This window comes from Cyclopterus lumpus, chromosome 5, assembly GCF_009769545.1.
Source record: "Cyclopterus lumpus isolate fCycLum1 chromosome 5, fCycLum1.pri, whole genome shotgun sequence".
NCBI classification, from domain to species: domain Eukaryota; kingdom Metazoa; phylum Chordata; class Actinopteri; order Perciformes; family Cyclopteridae; genus Cyclopterus; species Cyclopterus lumpus.
In genome coordinates this window covers 3118099-3133081 of record NC_046970.1, presented here as the reverse complement: position 1 = coordinate 3133081, position 14983 = coordinate 3118099, and the positions used below count along the sequence as shown (strand labels likewise).

Here is a 14983-nt window from a genome sequence, read left to right as displayed (position 1 = left end):
TGCCAAGCAGGACGCCGCGGATAACCTGACCTCCTTATCCAATCAGAGGTCCACGTCTGCTTCAGAGTATAAAAGCTAAAGTCAGATGTGGAGCACCAGGCACCCACGGAGGTTGCAAGTGACAAGAAAGGTCAACTGCTGAGGACCTCCCTTTACGATCAGAATGGCAGAAGAGTGGGGGAAACAGGCGTTCGCTGCCAGGCGGTACAATGAAGATACGACGCGAGGATCTGTCTTCGTCTACACAAACAGCAATCACACCAGAGGTACGGTATCGGCTTCTTAATAACTCAAAGGTTGTGTTTTCACCCGGAGCGAAATCGACGCGATGTTTGTGCCGATGGAACCGGATTCAGATGCAATGATTCACGACTTTATTGTGTTAAAAGCGAATTCAGCGGCTTTAGTACAAGTCAGTATGTGGTTTAATTTGATAGACTTAAAATAATAATCAAATTTGGTAATTATTTGAAATACTCACACACTCATTCAGACATTTGGAGTTACAAAGTCTTAAAAATGATAATTTTAACCGAATTCATTTAGAGTTAAAATTACAATAAAATAAAAATACCTTTGTCTCATTCCTAATACAAGACAGATCATCGGGTTCCATGATCATTACATACGCTGTGTTCAACATTGAATATATAAATAAGGGCTGAAAAGAAGATTGAGATTCTAAACTGTGGGACTAAATATGAGATTCCTTTTTTTTTGTTCTTTCAGATCCCTTCGAGGGTCCCAACTACCACATCGCTCCTCGATGGATTTACAACATCGCTACCCTCTGGATGTTCATCGTGGTCGGCCTGTCAGTCTTCACCAACGGTCTCGTCCTGGTGGCCACAGCCAAGTTCAAGAAACTCCAACACCCTCTGAACTGGATCTTGGTCAATCTTGCGATTGCTGATCTTGGAGAGACAGTGTTTGCCAGCACCATCAGTGTGTGCAACCAGTTTTTTGGTTACTTCATCCTGGGACACCCAATGTGCATCTTTGAGGGCTACGTCGTCTCCGTCTGTGGTAAGCGGTCGCTGTGTTTTCCTCTTTGATTGGAAGGTGTTTTGAATTAACCTTTACTGAGCATCTTATTCTTTACACAGGTATCACCGCTCTCTGGTCCCTGACTATCATCTCCTGGGAGAGATGGATAGTTGTGTGCAAACCTTTTGGAAACGTCAAGTTTGATGCCAAATGGGCCACAAGTGGCATAGTGTTCTCCTGGGTCTGGTCTGCCGTGTGGTGTGCTCCCCCCATATTTGGATGGAGCAGGTAACCTGGTGTTTTGTTTTTTTTAACGCTTTTTTTTAATGAATCAGAACGGTAAAATAAACATTTTCTTGCAACAGGTACTGGCCTCACGGACTAAAGACTTCCTGCGGCCCGGATGTATTCAGCGGAAGCGAGGACCCTGGAGTCCAGTCCTACATGGTTGTTCTGATGATTACATGCTGCTTAATTCCTCTGGCCATCATCATCTTGTGCTACCTTGCCGTCTGGTTGGCTATCCGTGCCGTAAGTAATCTCACCAGCAGTCGTATGCTCGATGCAAAGCAGATCGTCGCCGGGCAGCGTCTCACACTGTGTTGCTTTGCGGATCACAGGTTGCCATGCAGCAGAAGGAATCAGAGTCCACCCAGAAGGCTGAGAGAGAAGTATCCAGAATGGTCGTCGTCATGATTGTGGCATATTGTGTCTGCTGGGGTCCTTACACAGCTTTTGCTTGCTTCGCCGCGGCTAACCCTGGATATGCCTTCCATCCTCTGGCCGCTGCCATGCCTGCATACTTTGCCAAGAGCGCCACCATCTACAACCCAGTTATCTACGTCTTTATGAACCGGCAGGTGAGCACAACTGTAACATTGGTCAGCTTTTTCTATGTCCAAATCAGACTCTTTTTTTTATTTTTAACATGCGTGTTGTTATTCTCTCCCCGTCAGTTCCGTACATGTATCATGCAGCTCTTTGGCAAAGAAGCAGATGATGGCTCTGAAGTATCCACATCAAAGACAGAGGTCTCCTCCGTGGCTCCTGCATAAAGATGTTGATATTCTCTTTTTTGGGGAAACAAATGAGAACCATTGTGATTTGTACAGTATATATGTATCGTTTCATTTTTCTTTTTTTTTTTTTAGTAAATATAGCTTTCTGGCAAAAGACAAAAACAACATAAAAAATATATATATTGCAAATGAACTATGATATGACTTACGTCTTTTTTCAAATGAACATAAATGTGAAGCATACTGAAAGTTTTATTTTTGGTGGTGCAGAGATCATCGGATGCCGTTAGAACTGGTGTGAATGTTCCCGTTTAGTACGAGACCGTACACATATTTAAAGGTGTTAAAACCCCTTTTTAAAATAGGGTTATGTAGCAGCTCCAGCTTGGTGGTAGTTTAGGCTAACAGAAACATTCGTGTTGACATACTATCAATATTACACTGTAGAAGTACTTGACTAAGTCGGGGATTCATTCTATGAGTCAGAAGTCCACGATCACCCTTCCAGATTCTCTGTAACCTCCACCTGGGATGAACTGAAAAAGACTGCATGATTTTCACAACTGAAAACAAAATAATTCTCTTAAAATATAGTCCTAGCTCTATGAATTGTCAATGCGGAAGAGCAGTTTATGGACATTGGCTATAGAGGCAAACCACAACGTGACCAACATGCGGTTCTAAAGTGAAAATACAGAGAGGATTATCTCCTAAAGTTGGACTAATGACATCTAGTGTCGAGGTGGCAGATTCCAACCCCCTGAATACTCCTGCTTACCCCTCCTTTCCAAGCATGTCGAGAACTAGCATCTCCTTCAGGTGACATAACAACAGTGTCAGTGTTCGGTGTGTCCGTTCTGGGTTTACTTAGAAACTTAGCCACAGCAGTGCAACATGGATAACTCTGTGAAGAGGATCTGCCCCCATTATGTAGATATGAAGGGCTCATTCTAAGCCAACAAAAACAAAAGGTTGCTTAGTTTCAGGTGATTACACACTAATTAAAACATGAATATGTGAAAATTACATTAACTGTAAACGATAAATCATCTTGTGGTTAAATGTATTACTTACTTTGAGATGTGCTTTATATACATTAGTCTTCCATGTTTCATGTATTAGTGCCAAGAACATGTGCATCATCTCCATTTAGATGTGGAGTAAAGGTGTGGCTGGAGACTGGGAACCATGTCGTCGGATCTTTTGTAATACAGTCAACTTTTTGAGGCACTGGTTTTCCTCCTTGCACAGTTGCTCATAGTTCTAACACATGACAATAATAAAAAATTAAAAAATCGACAGCCTTTACTTATGTATTATTGATTCAAATGAAATGCTCCAATGGTTTAACATGACAATCCATAAACAAAGCCTAAATATTAGATCAATGTGTTCCCTTGTTTCAAAGGCTTTGTTTGAAATTAGATATTATGTGAGTATTAAAGGTATTGCATGACATTGAAGTAATTGAAAACAACTGAAATGTAGTAGAGCTTAAGTATCAAGTAAGAGAAAACCAACATACACTTACATCTACTTTTTTACTTTACACCACTGCTTAGAATATTACACAACTCCTCCCCCCCCCCCCCCCCTTGCTCTCTTCCACAGGCAGGTCAAAGGTCAGTTTCAGCCACCCAGCAGGCTCCTCGCAGGCTTCTGTCAGCATTCTCCTTCTGCATGCTATGTTTTGTTTCCTCTAAACACTGAACACACGTCTTTTGGCTTGACCCTTCTTTTATTTTGAAATGTACCCGGATGTTGTGGGTGTCATCACCATGCGCGCGTGTTCACCCTCTCGCCACACACGTGAACTGCGATAGGAGGAAGGAGACGTCGGAGAAGCCATGTCCAAAACTAGTACGTATTTGATTTGTGTTTACATCTTTGACAGAATGTATTCACTCCGTTGTCTGCGGCTGGTTTTTATATGAACTCTTTTGTTTCTTACAGAACAAAAACGAGCCAAACGTCTCGGCTTCCTCGAGAAGTTTAAGGTAAGCGCGAGCTCCGGCTAACGTGGCTAACTTTTTTAACTCGAGCTCAACGTTGCGAGTCCAAACCTGCTGTGAGCTTCAGTCTCGGTTTTAATGAACATGTCACGTGCTAATGTCAAGACAACCCAAGCGCCACTGAGACTGTAAAGAGTTGCTCATCTAAAACTACCCGCAGACTGCCAAGTATCGCGAGGACTGGAAGATCCCGTCCCAGCTCCCTGCATCGCCATACTCGAGTGTACATTTATCACAACACTACAGTAATCACCCCGACGTGGGAACACGACCAATTGGATAGTTTTATTCTTTTTCTTTTGGGTATAAAACTTTTTCTAGTGCAAATAATACATTTAGTGTCTGAATAAAGTTTTTTTAATTAATTGTATTTGTTAAAATAGTCATTATTGATGGAAAGAAGAAAAACATAAATGTAACAGATGATTCAATACTGTTGGATGGTTGTGTATAGCATGCTAACACACACACTAATAGCAGATACACTCTTTGTGTATGGGGGCACTACATTTTACGATATGTAATTCACAAGTCAGATTTTGGTTGTAATGTAATCTCTGATTGATTGATTGCGTACGCTTCTGGTTCAATTTACAAGTCCTCGCAGATTTAGCAATAACAGGATTGTTACATGACTTTGGTTGCACTGTGATTCCTTTTTATAATTAACTAAAATAATATATATTATGATACAATATAGGCTATTCGTATGTTTTTTTTTCTCCCTGCAGTCTAAAGACGGACAAAAAAATGCCGCTGCTTCGGGGCAGACATCACATGCCCGACAACCAGAAGAAATCCGGAAGCAAAGGGTGAATATTTGAAAGTCTCGCTTGTGCTCCCATTTGAGGTTACATTGCTGATATTATCTTGAGGTAAACCAATCTCTCAATTTATATATATATATATTTCCTCATTAGCTTCAGGAACTCCAGGACAGGCAGAAAATCTCCAGAGAACAAGATCTGATGAAGAGGAGGAATTTGCAAAGCTTTCAGAATGACATTGTGCAGCGACAGAGGGCGTTCGATCAGAAGGTAAGATGTCCGTCTTTTTAGCGTAAATAGACTGCGTACTGTGCATAATTGCCACTGTGTTGACTTGGGGTTTTCTTCTTTGTGTTCACAGGAGATGGACATGCAGAGCTTGGAGAAGAATGTCAATTTCGAAAATGAGAATTCGAGAAAGACATATTACAGAGAATTTAAAAAGGTACGGAGATGCTGCATACGTGCTCATTCCTGACGGCATATACACAACACTTTTTCTCTTCACCTTTTATTTAAAGCAATCAGAAGTCAATGAATGTTGAAAAACAGTATCACACTATTCCTTCAGCTGTGATAGACCACGGTGAAGTGGATTTTAAACACCAAACAAAACATTTTTCTTTAAAGGTAGTGGAGGCCTCAGATGTGATTTTGGAGGTTTTGGATGCACGTGACCCTCTTGGCTGCAGATGTCCTCAGGTGGAGCAGGCAGTCATTCAAAGTGGAATGAACAAGAAGATAGTTTTAGTGCTTAATAAAATTGGTACGTTAACTAAATACATTTTGAAAGTATATCTCTCAGGGATTGTCTGTATTTCTGCAATTTCAATGGCTGACAAAGTAGTTGGTGTTTATATTTATTCTGTGAAATTATTTCAATACTTTGGTTATAGATTTGGTGTCAAAGGAAATCGTGGAAAAGTGGATTAAATATCTCCGTAATGAGTTCCCCACAGTAGCTTTCAAAGCATCTACTCAACAACAGAACAAGAACTTGGTATGCAGTTTTAAAACGTATACCTTGATCATTTAAAAATGAACATTTAAGATCGAAGCCACAATAACATTTCCCATTATTTCCACGGACAGAAACGCAGCAATGTACCAGTGACGCAAGCCACCGCGGAGCTGCTCAGTACCAGTGCTTGTATCGGCGCCGACTGCTTGATGAAGCTTCTCGCCAACTACTGCCGCAACCTAGACATAAAGACGGCGATCACCGTCGGTGTTGTCGGTAAGCGCCGCGTCCGGCAGTGCACCGGGTCCTTTCTTTGTGTGAGGCGAGGTTGTCCAACGTGAAATAATTTGCCCCCCCCCCCCCCCCCCCCCTTCTGTTTTGTAGGATTTCCTAACGTGGGAAAGAGTAGTTTGATCAACAGTCTGAAGCGGGCGCGAGCGTGTAATGTCGGCGCCACTCCCGGCGTCACCAAGTAAGCACACCGTGAGCTGCTGATCCTGAAGTCCTGCTCGTCCATGTCTAAGTCTTGCTGACGGGGTTGGATTTTTTTTTTTTTTTCAGGTGCCTTCAACAGGTGCATCTGGACAAACACATCAAGCTTTTGGATTGCCCCGGCATCGTCATGGCGACTTCAACGACTGACGCGGCAATGATTCTCCGCAACTGTGTGAAAATCGAACAGCTCGTAGATCCTCTGCCGCCCGTTGAGGCCATCCTTCGACGCTGCAACAAGGCGCAGGTCCGTCGCGTCGGAGCAAACCCTTAAACCCTTTTCTGTGCGTTGCCTGATTGTGTCTTTTGCACACCTCCCTTACAGTAATATTTCTGACCCTACAGATCATGGAGCACTACGGGGTTTCAGACTTTCACACCGCTCTGGAGTTCTTGGCCATGCTTGCTCGACGGCAAGGCAAACTGAGGAAGGGAGGACTGCCAGACTCAGACAAAGCTGCAAAGAGTGTGCTAATGGATTGGACAGGGCAAGTCAACAATTCGATTTTTCGATGTTTTGACTAATCGTATTCAAATAGGTCGTAACATTGTGCTAACTTTCGCATGTTCTGTTATTTAGTGGAAGGATCAGCTACTTCACACACCCTCCAGAGACACACACCCTTCCCACACACGTCAGCGCTGAGATTGTCACAGAGATGGGTAAAGCGTTTGACTGGGATGAGCTGGAAAAAGGAAACCGGGAGGTTCTTGCAGGTAAAAAGTTTTGTCCTTTTTTTTTTTGGGTTCGGTAAAGTAGTTTCAGGGGCTGGTATTTCAAAAACCCCAGATCATGAACCAGAAGTCTGCACACCACTAGATTTAAGTGAGAACATAATGTTATGCCTTCCGTTGTAACCCCCCCCCCCCCCCCCACACCTTCGCTGTCTTTTAGAATCCTCTTGTCCTGATATCCAAATGGGATTTTGCATGGAAACCACTGGAATGACAGAAGGTGGCCCGGTTGAACCACCGTCTGAACTGGAAGTGGTCGGGGGGTTCTTGGAAGAGCCGGAATTTGAAGACAAAACTGAATCTATGGAGGATGGCAAGGACCTAGAGGTGTGAAACGGCACAGTCCTTGCAGTGTTTACTTGATAACAGTATGCTGTATGCAATTAGCACATTTGTAGAAATGTGTCTCCTTTTAACTTAACTTTTCCTATAGTTTGGACCAATGACAGTGGAGATAAAATCTCAGAGGTCAAAGACTAACTCGCGTGCAAAGGATGCTGCAGCCAGGCCTCCAGATTTGAAGGATATCTTTGATGTAGATCCTCTACAGCAGGGTCAGGCACTCCGGGCTGCCGGCAAGAAGAGGAAAAAGCAGCAAAAAAGAGCTGGTTTGTATGAATATTGGTCTCAGCCAAATGCTATTTATAATGTTGTCTGTGGTGTGATCATGCTAGGACTTCTTGAAACACACTATTACCCTAATCTGTGAAAAAGTAAAGAAACAAAATGACTCCACAGCCTCATGTTAGTTTGGTTGTAAACGGGCCAACAAGGCTCATTTTCTCTGTTCTCATTGAAACAAACGGCATTCAAGGCCACCCGAGATTTAGAGGGAATGTAAAACCCTGCAAGCCTTAGACGTGACGGAGACCTCTATTCCTGTGTAAAAGGTTTTATTGGTCTGTAGTTTATTTATTTCCACCTCCCATGTAGCAGAAGATCAGCATGTAATCCCACACACATAAAGGCGAGCTTCTGTTAGGAGTAATGCATTTTCACTCTACCTTACACTAATGTTTAATCATGCAAAATTAAACTAATATTTGTTTTGGTTTTCTCTGCAGACAAAATTGCCACCAAACTCTCCGACACCTTGACAGCTGCAATGGACTTCTCATTTTCAGATGGCTGATTTTTTTTAAATAAAAAGATTAAATGAAAAACATTATTTGTGTCCGTTTTGATGTAAGTTAGCAGTATTCAGATTCATCTAGTAAAGGTGAACCGTGATACTTTTGTTCATTTCATTATAAAAATGAAGATGTTTATGGTTGTTTTTCAGAAGGTTAATTATATCCCTGTTCAGCCACTGGTCCTTTAAAATCACTGGAAAATGTGAACAAAATGATTTTCTCCTGCATGTCTGATACTTGCATCAGAATTTAATCACTTTAAATACAGATCTAAAGTTTTTCTTTTTCTTTTCTTGCACTGGTTTTAATCGAAACCTTTACAGTTGTATCTTATTTGAACTATAAACCCACCTACAAGTAAACACCTGCACACTGAATAGGCCGGTTTTCAAGTGTGTGCAACCTCACAGCAGTCAACAAGTTCCGGGTAACTCGCGACGGATGACCCCGCCGCGCGAGATAAACAACACCGTCGGGTGCTGCGGCTAACTGCTGTTGCGGAGCTCGTGTGCAACGACTTCAACTATGGCAAAGAAACCGGAGGACTTCGGAGATTTATGGCTGTGATTACCTAACGAAACCAACCCCATTGCCACAGTAGGTGCTGCCCTTTCCTCTAAAAAAAACGCCAGTTGGAGGTTATGTCCGCTTTTTGGGGGCGACTAACGGGTGCTAGGTAACGTTAGCTAGTTTGGCTAACATGCAACTTCCTATGTTTACGTTGCCGTGACCGTGTCTTAAGTTGCTCCTAACGCACAGCTGCCTTTTACTAGACACGCTGAACCTCCAACCTCCTTCCAGCTGGCGACTGGCGACGTCCCGGTAACGGACGCCGACGTGAATACTCGCGAGCTAGCTAACAGTAGCTCCGAGCCTCGGCTGCCGTGGGCCGCTGAGCAGCGCGCGGCCGTCAATAACTGCTGTGGTGACGCGAGATTTAGAGCTCCACCACGAATAGTGATTACGAAAAGCGCTCAAAGTAAAGTAGCTACACGGCTAAAGTAGATGATTAGCACCGGTCCTCAATGAACACGTCACTGTTGTCAGTGTGGAGACGACGACCCCCCCCTCCCCCCCCCGAGAAGGAAGCGACACCGACGACCAGTTAACGTGGAGCACTCTGCCGTCGTGTAACGTTGACTTTTGCATAACTTGTGACAGCCTGTTTTGGGAATTCTATGCCTGCATTTTTTTTGTTTTTGGAAACGTGTGTCGGGTGCCTTTTTTTAAATTGATTTCTACTCGGAGAAGTCCCCCGTGTGTCAAGTCGGAAGTCCGTGAGGCGTCAAGGCTGGTGTGTGCGTCAAGTAAGTCAACCTATCCACGCTTTTAGTTGGAGCCTGGAGAGCCCACACCATCTCGGATAAAAGGAGGACACGACGGGGCCAGATGGTCTGGAGAGGGTTGACCTTTATGTGCAGCACAGTGTACACGAGCTGAGGGCAATTCTGTGAATGCACACTGAGAAATAAGAATGCTGATGTTGGCCCAGATGTGATCAATTGTATTGACAAAGACAGTCTGGTTGTTTCACAATCGCGTCCTGGTTGGCTTTACGAGCTGTTTCAAGCAAGATTCCATAGGTTGCCAAAGAACAGCTGACTAACGCTCTGGTTAAGATATTGCCCACATTATAGCTTATCTTAAATTATGATGATACAAATTGGTAATTATGTCGTAGGTAGCAATAATGGAAGTAACATCTGGATAGCCGAAGCATCATCACCGGAGTACTATGGAGGTTGATTTAAGGATTGAGCTGTTTAATAACACAAATACTGCTGTCATTACCAATCGATAACGCTCCTCTTTGTTTCTCTGTTTGGTTTCCAGCTCCATCCCCAGATCTCCATCTCTCTCGCTCTTCCGCCATGTCGTCCCGCGTGCTGCTGCGGCAGCAGCTGATGCGGGAACAAGCCCAGGAGCAGGAGAGACGCGAGGCCCAGCAGCAGACCTCTGCCTCCCAGCTCCGGGCCTCCGACTCCACTCCAGCCATCTCCGTCACACTGCCCCCGAATGCTGCCCGCCCCCCTCCGGCACAGGTGCCCGTGGAGGTGCTGAAAGTAAGCGCGCCCTTGTTCGTATGTCCGTCCACTGCAGTCGGATTATCTCGGAACATTAACGTACTCTTTAAACGTTCAGGTGCAGACCCACTTGGAGAACCCCACCAGGTACCACATCCAGCAGGCACAGAGGCAGCAGGTGAAGCAGTACCTCTCCACCACCCTGGGCAACAACGCGGTGACTCAGACCATGGGGTTGTCGCCTGTGCCGCAGTCTAGTTCGGCCCCTGAAGTTGCCCCCACTGCCAGCAGTGTCCCCAACAGTCCAATGGCTCTGCTCAACATCGGATCCAACAAGGAGGAAGTATGGGAAATTCCCTCTAACTTCTCATGCGTGGCTTTGGTGATTTGCAGATTGCAAAACCTCGTCTTTCCGCAAACTTGGAGTGCAATTTTTGGAGAAGTTAAATGTCTAACCTTTCGCTCACTTCGAGCTTAATTACTTTTTTTGTTTGCTCTGGAAGGATTTGTCCAACGGTCCCGCTGCATGCCTTTTTGTCATCGTACCCGTGTTGGCCTGTCGTCACTATAAGATGTGAAATACCGCACTTACAGTTTAACCATGCCAGCGCTTCTCTTGCACACCCCCCTTTCTGTGAAGTCAGGCCTCTTCAGTTAAACTGGGTGAAAAGTTTAGTGTCCGTCCTTACAGAGTGTACTTCCACGAGGCTGTTTTAGGTCACAAAGCACACGATGTCTAGACATGTCGACACATTTAACCCCAAAGGGCTTCACTGATTAAGTAACAATGGTGTTTTTCCTCCCGTCTGCTTTATCTAGATTGACGACGTGATTGACGACATCATTAGTCTTGAATCCAGTTTTAATGACGACATCATTACGTTGATTGACTCAGGGCTTCAGTTGCCTAGCACGGTATGTAGATCAATGTATTGATTTTATTTTTTAACCGTGAATACTTCCTTCTTTTTTTTTTTAAAAGATGTTTTCTCCAATATGTACTGGTTCTTCATTTGATGTACTTCCTGTTCTCGCTGTGGAAGTCCAACCAATTAGCCTTTTTTTTTTTACCCAGAGTGTTTATTCTCTGAATGGATGGTCTCTTTCGTGTGTGGAATTCTGAAGCCGTAGGAGTAAATATATACTTTTGGCACCCGGTTACTATTCGTCACAAAAGTGCTGCCTGGGCGGGGTAAAGCTATACGAGGACACAAGGCCGGGGAAAGCGAGTGGATTGCACTCGTGAAAGAAAGTTCGTTGCGGCCAGTTTAACCATTAATTTGACAGATAAGAAGATAAGACAGATCAGAAGAAGAGTGTTGACAAACTTTTTGCCTTTAAAAAAATAAATAAAATGAGGATTATGGTGATGCTTTTGGAAGACAAGAAAAAGAAGCTCAGTAAGGTAAATGCTTTTTGTGATTTAACAGAAAAAAAAGAATATATATATATATATAATTATTTTTTTTAAAAATATCTCCTGGTATTAGCTTTTAATATATAATATTTAATGCTCTGATTCAGTGCTTTATCCTCAAGCAGCGTCCGTTGATTACAGTCTAGTTTAAAAAGGGAATAATAACTCGATGTCTCCATAGAGTAGCGTTCGTCTCACCAGCTTTGATTCTATTTTGAATTTTGTTTACATTTTCTTGTATGTTTATGGTAATCAGTTGCCCTCTATGACATGAAAACATGCTCAATTTCCTGCAGCTCCCGGGGAATCTGTTGGATGTCTACAACAGCTCTGGAATGGCAGCACCGACTTTCGCCGTTAGCAACTCCTGCCCTGCCGATCTTCCAAAAATTAAAAGGGAAATTATCGGTACAGTATCTTAACTTTTATAAACGTGCGCGTCTCCGGTTGTTCTTTAGTGTGAGGAGAACTATTTTTCCTTTCTTTCTTCAGATGTGTAATGTTTAATCGTTTTGGAACACGATGCATTTGTCTTTCAGATGTCGAAACCAAGACGCTAATGAAAGAAAGGCAGAAGAAAGACAACCATAACCTCAGTGAGTCGAGCTTTATTTATTTTGAGCAATTCGTTGAATGGGGAAAAAACTGTTCACCTCGGAAATACAGTTGGAACGAATGTGCCATCTAGATAAAAAAAATAAATAAAAATAATCACAACATCCCGTTGAAATGATTTATTTTGCCTGTTTCAACTTGAGGACACCCCATTTTCTATTTCCTTCTGCACATTTCCAGTTATTTCTGACGAAGCTTGCATTACTGATTGCTCATTGTTGAAGGTAAACTAACGTGTGTTGCTCATGGCAGTTGAGAGGAGGCGGAGATTCAACATCAACGACCGCATAAAGGAGCTCGGTACTCTGATACCCAAGACGAATGAACCGTAAGCGCAGTACGATTGTTCTGGAAATTCATTTTTCTTTCCCGAGTCACTTGACTATTACAGAACTATCACTCCGCGCAACTGTTGTGTAGTAAAAATCTTTCTGTTGTGCGTCCCCCCCCCCTTGTCTGTAAAATACACGTATACTGATATCACAATGATGTCAGCGAGATGCGCTGGAATAAAGGCACCATACTGAAAGCCTCCGTGGACTACATCAGGAAGCTGCAGAAGGAGCAGCAGAGAGCCAAGGACATCGACATGCGTCAGAATAAGCTGGAGCTGACGAATCACGGCCTCATGTTGCGCATCCAGGTCAGTGTTCATTGGCCGATCCATAACTTGCAATGCGACAGCTGGTTCTGGTGGTTAAACTCCGAATGGGTCGGATTGGTCGGCCGTGGTTGGCAACTACAATATTTCAAGTTGGATTCAACGAGGTGTGACAGAATAAGGCTGCTCGCTATATTTTGCTTCTTTTTTTTTTGGTGCAGTTTCCGCCATTTGTCTTAGCTTCCTCTTTTCATAGGTGCTCACGATCTGGCACCTGGTCGCTACGTTATTTCATAGAAGTTGACGCCCAGAAACTAATGCAGCAAAATATGAAAATACAGGTCGAGTGAACCACAGAGATGATAAATGTGTGGCGTGATACTCTGTGTTAAAGATTGGTTTCACTGAGTTATTATAGCTTAAGTCTGCCTCCACACTGATCAGTCAAAGCAAAGCACTTGTCTATTGCCGCGTTACGGTATTGTTTACTGTCGGGAGGAAATCACTTTTCACATGCAAAGAGCCCCGAGGTTTCATCCCAGTCACCCCGGAACGTGGCGTCTGAAATGTCCATCTGCTGCTGCTCTCTTCAGGAACTGGAGATGCAGGCGCGGCTCCACGGCCTGAGTCCTGATCCATCTGTGCTCCAACAGCAGCAGGTCCCGCACGGCGGTCCGTCTCTGCCCCCCGGCGCAGAGTGCGCGTCCTCCCAAAACCTCCTCGGCCTGGGCGCGGCCGGCATCGGGCAGCCGCTGCCGGCCTCCTTCCTGTCCCCGCCCTCCTCGGACTCTCCCGCAGGAGTCACCATCAACAGCCCCCTGGACCTGGGCAGCCTGAGCTTCGCCGAGCTGGACGACTCCTCGGCCTCGGCCCTCTACCCGGACGTGGGCTTGGGGGACTTTCTCATGGACGAGGGGTGCACCCTGTCCCCGGACAGGATGGCGGAGCCGCTCTTTTCCCCCTTGTCACCAGGTGCCTCGAAAAGCAGCAGTCGCAGGAGCAGCCTTGAAATGGACGAGGACTTGTGATGCGCCCCGTGTGGTCGGTCACAGACTGTCTGTCGGGACGAGAATGTCAGGATGTGCAGTCTATCCTTAAAAAAAAACAAAAAACGTCAGCCTGTTTATAGGACTGTGCATTTGAACTTCAAAAAGCAAAAAAATAGCTAAGATTGAGATCAAAACTAACATGTTGTTCTTGATTTTTGTTTGTTTTTCTTTTGCCATACAGGCCTAATTATTATTGTCCCTGTTTGGAGCTGGTCAGATAATTATGTCTGGGTTCACACATGCAATCTTATTCGAATGAAATATTGTATCATCGGGGACTTAGCATTAAGACATATTTCCATTCTTATATAGTGTAAAGATTTTCTTCAGAGATTTAAGAGGGATATAAAGTTTGCTTGAATTTATTATGTGCTCCGTTTGTAGGGAAGAAAGCTGTGAGGTTTCTTTTTTCACAACACAACACCGGCATAAAAAGAAAAAGAAGACAGAAAACTTGATTATGAGATGCCAACACATGCAGTCTATTTTCTTTTTTTCCGACTGACTGGAATCAGGGTTCGTTGGGTTGTCTCACCAGCAGCTACAGAAGGGATCTTTCTACGGTGAATTGGCACATTTGTGAGATATTTACTGCATATTGTATATAAGAATATTTTATTTTGAGCAATTTAATTGCACCTTATTTTATGGCAGTTCTATGCATTTTATGAGAGCGTTTGTCTGTTTTTATTACTATCGCACACGGTGGACAGCTGATGCCCGGATTGCATGTATTTGTAATACATAAGAAAAGAAAAGAAAAAGCAATGGCACCTTCACTCGCTGCTGCAGCTAGTCGGCCAAAGCGGGACTTCTTCCACAGTAGCGACAAATTACAAATCAGCGGTTTTTATTTTTTAAATATATTCACGAAGTCCAGTGGAAATGCAAGACCGAACGAGAGATGCAGAACAATTTTACAATAGTACTGTAGTTCATTACAGTGCGGTTCTTTGGATACCTTAATAACAGTTTACTTGGTAGTTTTCTCCTAACATCTGTGTCTTCAGTGATTTGTCTCTTGTTTTCCTTGGCGTCCGGTCACTGGGGGGACTTTACTGATTTAGCATGCTCTACCAAGATTGTGGCTTCTTTCGGGGGGGGGGGGGGGGGGGGGGGGGGTTGACGATCAAAAAGCTGATGCATCTCATGCTCAGGGCTTTGGCCTCCT

The 14983-nt window shown here is 44.0% G+C and overlaps 3 protein-coding genes across 6 annotated transcripts; all 3 read left to right on the top strand.

The window, feature by feature from the left end:
* Positions 1-163: 163 nt before the first annotated feature.
* On the top strand, positions 164-2042 carry LOC117730764 (red-sensitive opsin). Its single transcript, XM_034532733.1, has 6 exons — positions 164-266; positions 730-1026; positions 1107-1275; positions 1353-1518; positions 1608-1847; positions 1944-2042. The coding sequence occupies exons 1-6, from the start codon at positions 164-166 to the stop codon at positions 2040-2042; spliced, it is 1074 nt and encodes a 357-aa protein (XP_034388624.1).
* A 1706-nt stretch (positions 2043-3748) lies between these two features.
* gnl3l (guanine nucleotide binding protein-like 3 (nucleolar)-like) lies at positions 3749-8141 on the top strand. Of its 2 annotated transcripts, XM_034532728.1 has the most exons (15): positions 3749-3866; positions 3960-4003; positions 4750-4830; positions 4939-5055; positions 5147-5230; positions 5416-5551; positions 5682-5785; positions 5878-6022; positions 6131-6218; positions 6308-6485; positions 6584-6726; positions 6819-6955; positions 7134-7300; positions 7407-7581; positions 8038-8138. In XM_034532728.1, exons 1-15 carry the CDS (start codon positions 3854-3856, stop codon positions 8103-8105), a joined length of 1680 nt encoding a protein of 559 aa, XP_034388619.1. In that variant the 5' UTR covers positions 3749-3853; the 3' UTR covers positions 8106-8138. The 2 variants fall into 2 exon arrangements, with proteins under 2 accessions (XP_034388619.1, XP_034388618.1); XM_034532727.1 differs by having other exon boundaries at positions 7407-8141.
* A 378-nt stretch (positions 8142-8519) lies between these two features.
* Positions 8520-14925, top strand: tfe3b (transcription factor binding to IGHM enhancer 3b). Of its 3 annotated transcripts, none has more exons than XM_034532732.1 (9): positions 8520-8703; positions 9940-10169; positions 10249-10473; positions 10950-11045; positions 11844-11955; positions 12087-12143; positions 12415-12490; positions 12640-12805; positions 13357-14925. In XM_034532732.1, exons 2-9 carry the CDS (start codon positions 9978-9980, stop codon positions 13789-13791), a joined length of 1359 nt encoding a protein of 452 aa, XP_034388623.1. In that variant the 5' UTR covers positions 8520-8703; positions 9940-9977; the 3' UTR covers positions 13792-14925. The 3 variants fall into 3 exon arrangements, with proteins under 3 accessions (XP_034388623.1, XP_034388622.1, XP_034388620.1); XM_034532731.1 differs by lacking the exon at positions 8520-8703 and adding an exon at positions 9442-9847 and having other exon boundaries at positions 12658-12805; XM_034532729.1 differs by lacking the exon at positions 8520-8703 and adding an exon at positions 9444-9847.
* The last annotated feature ends 58 nt before the right edge of the window (positions 14926-14983 follow it).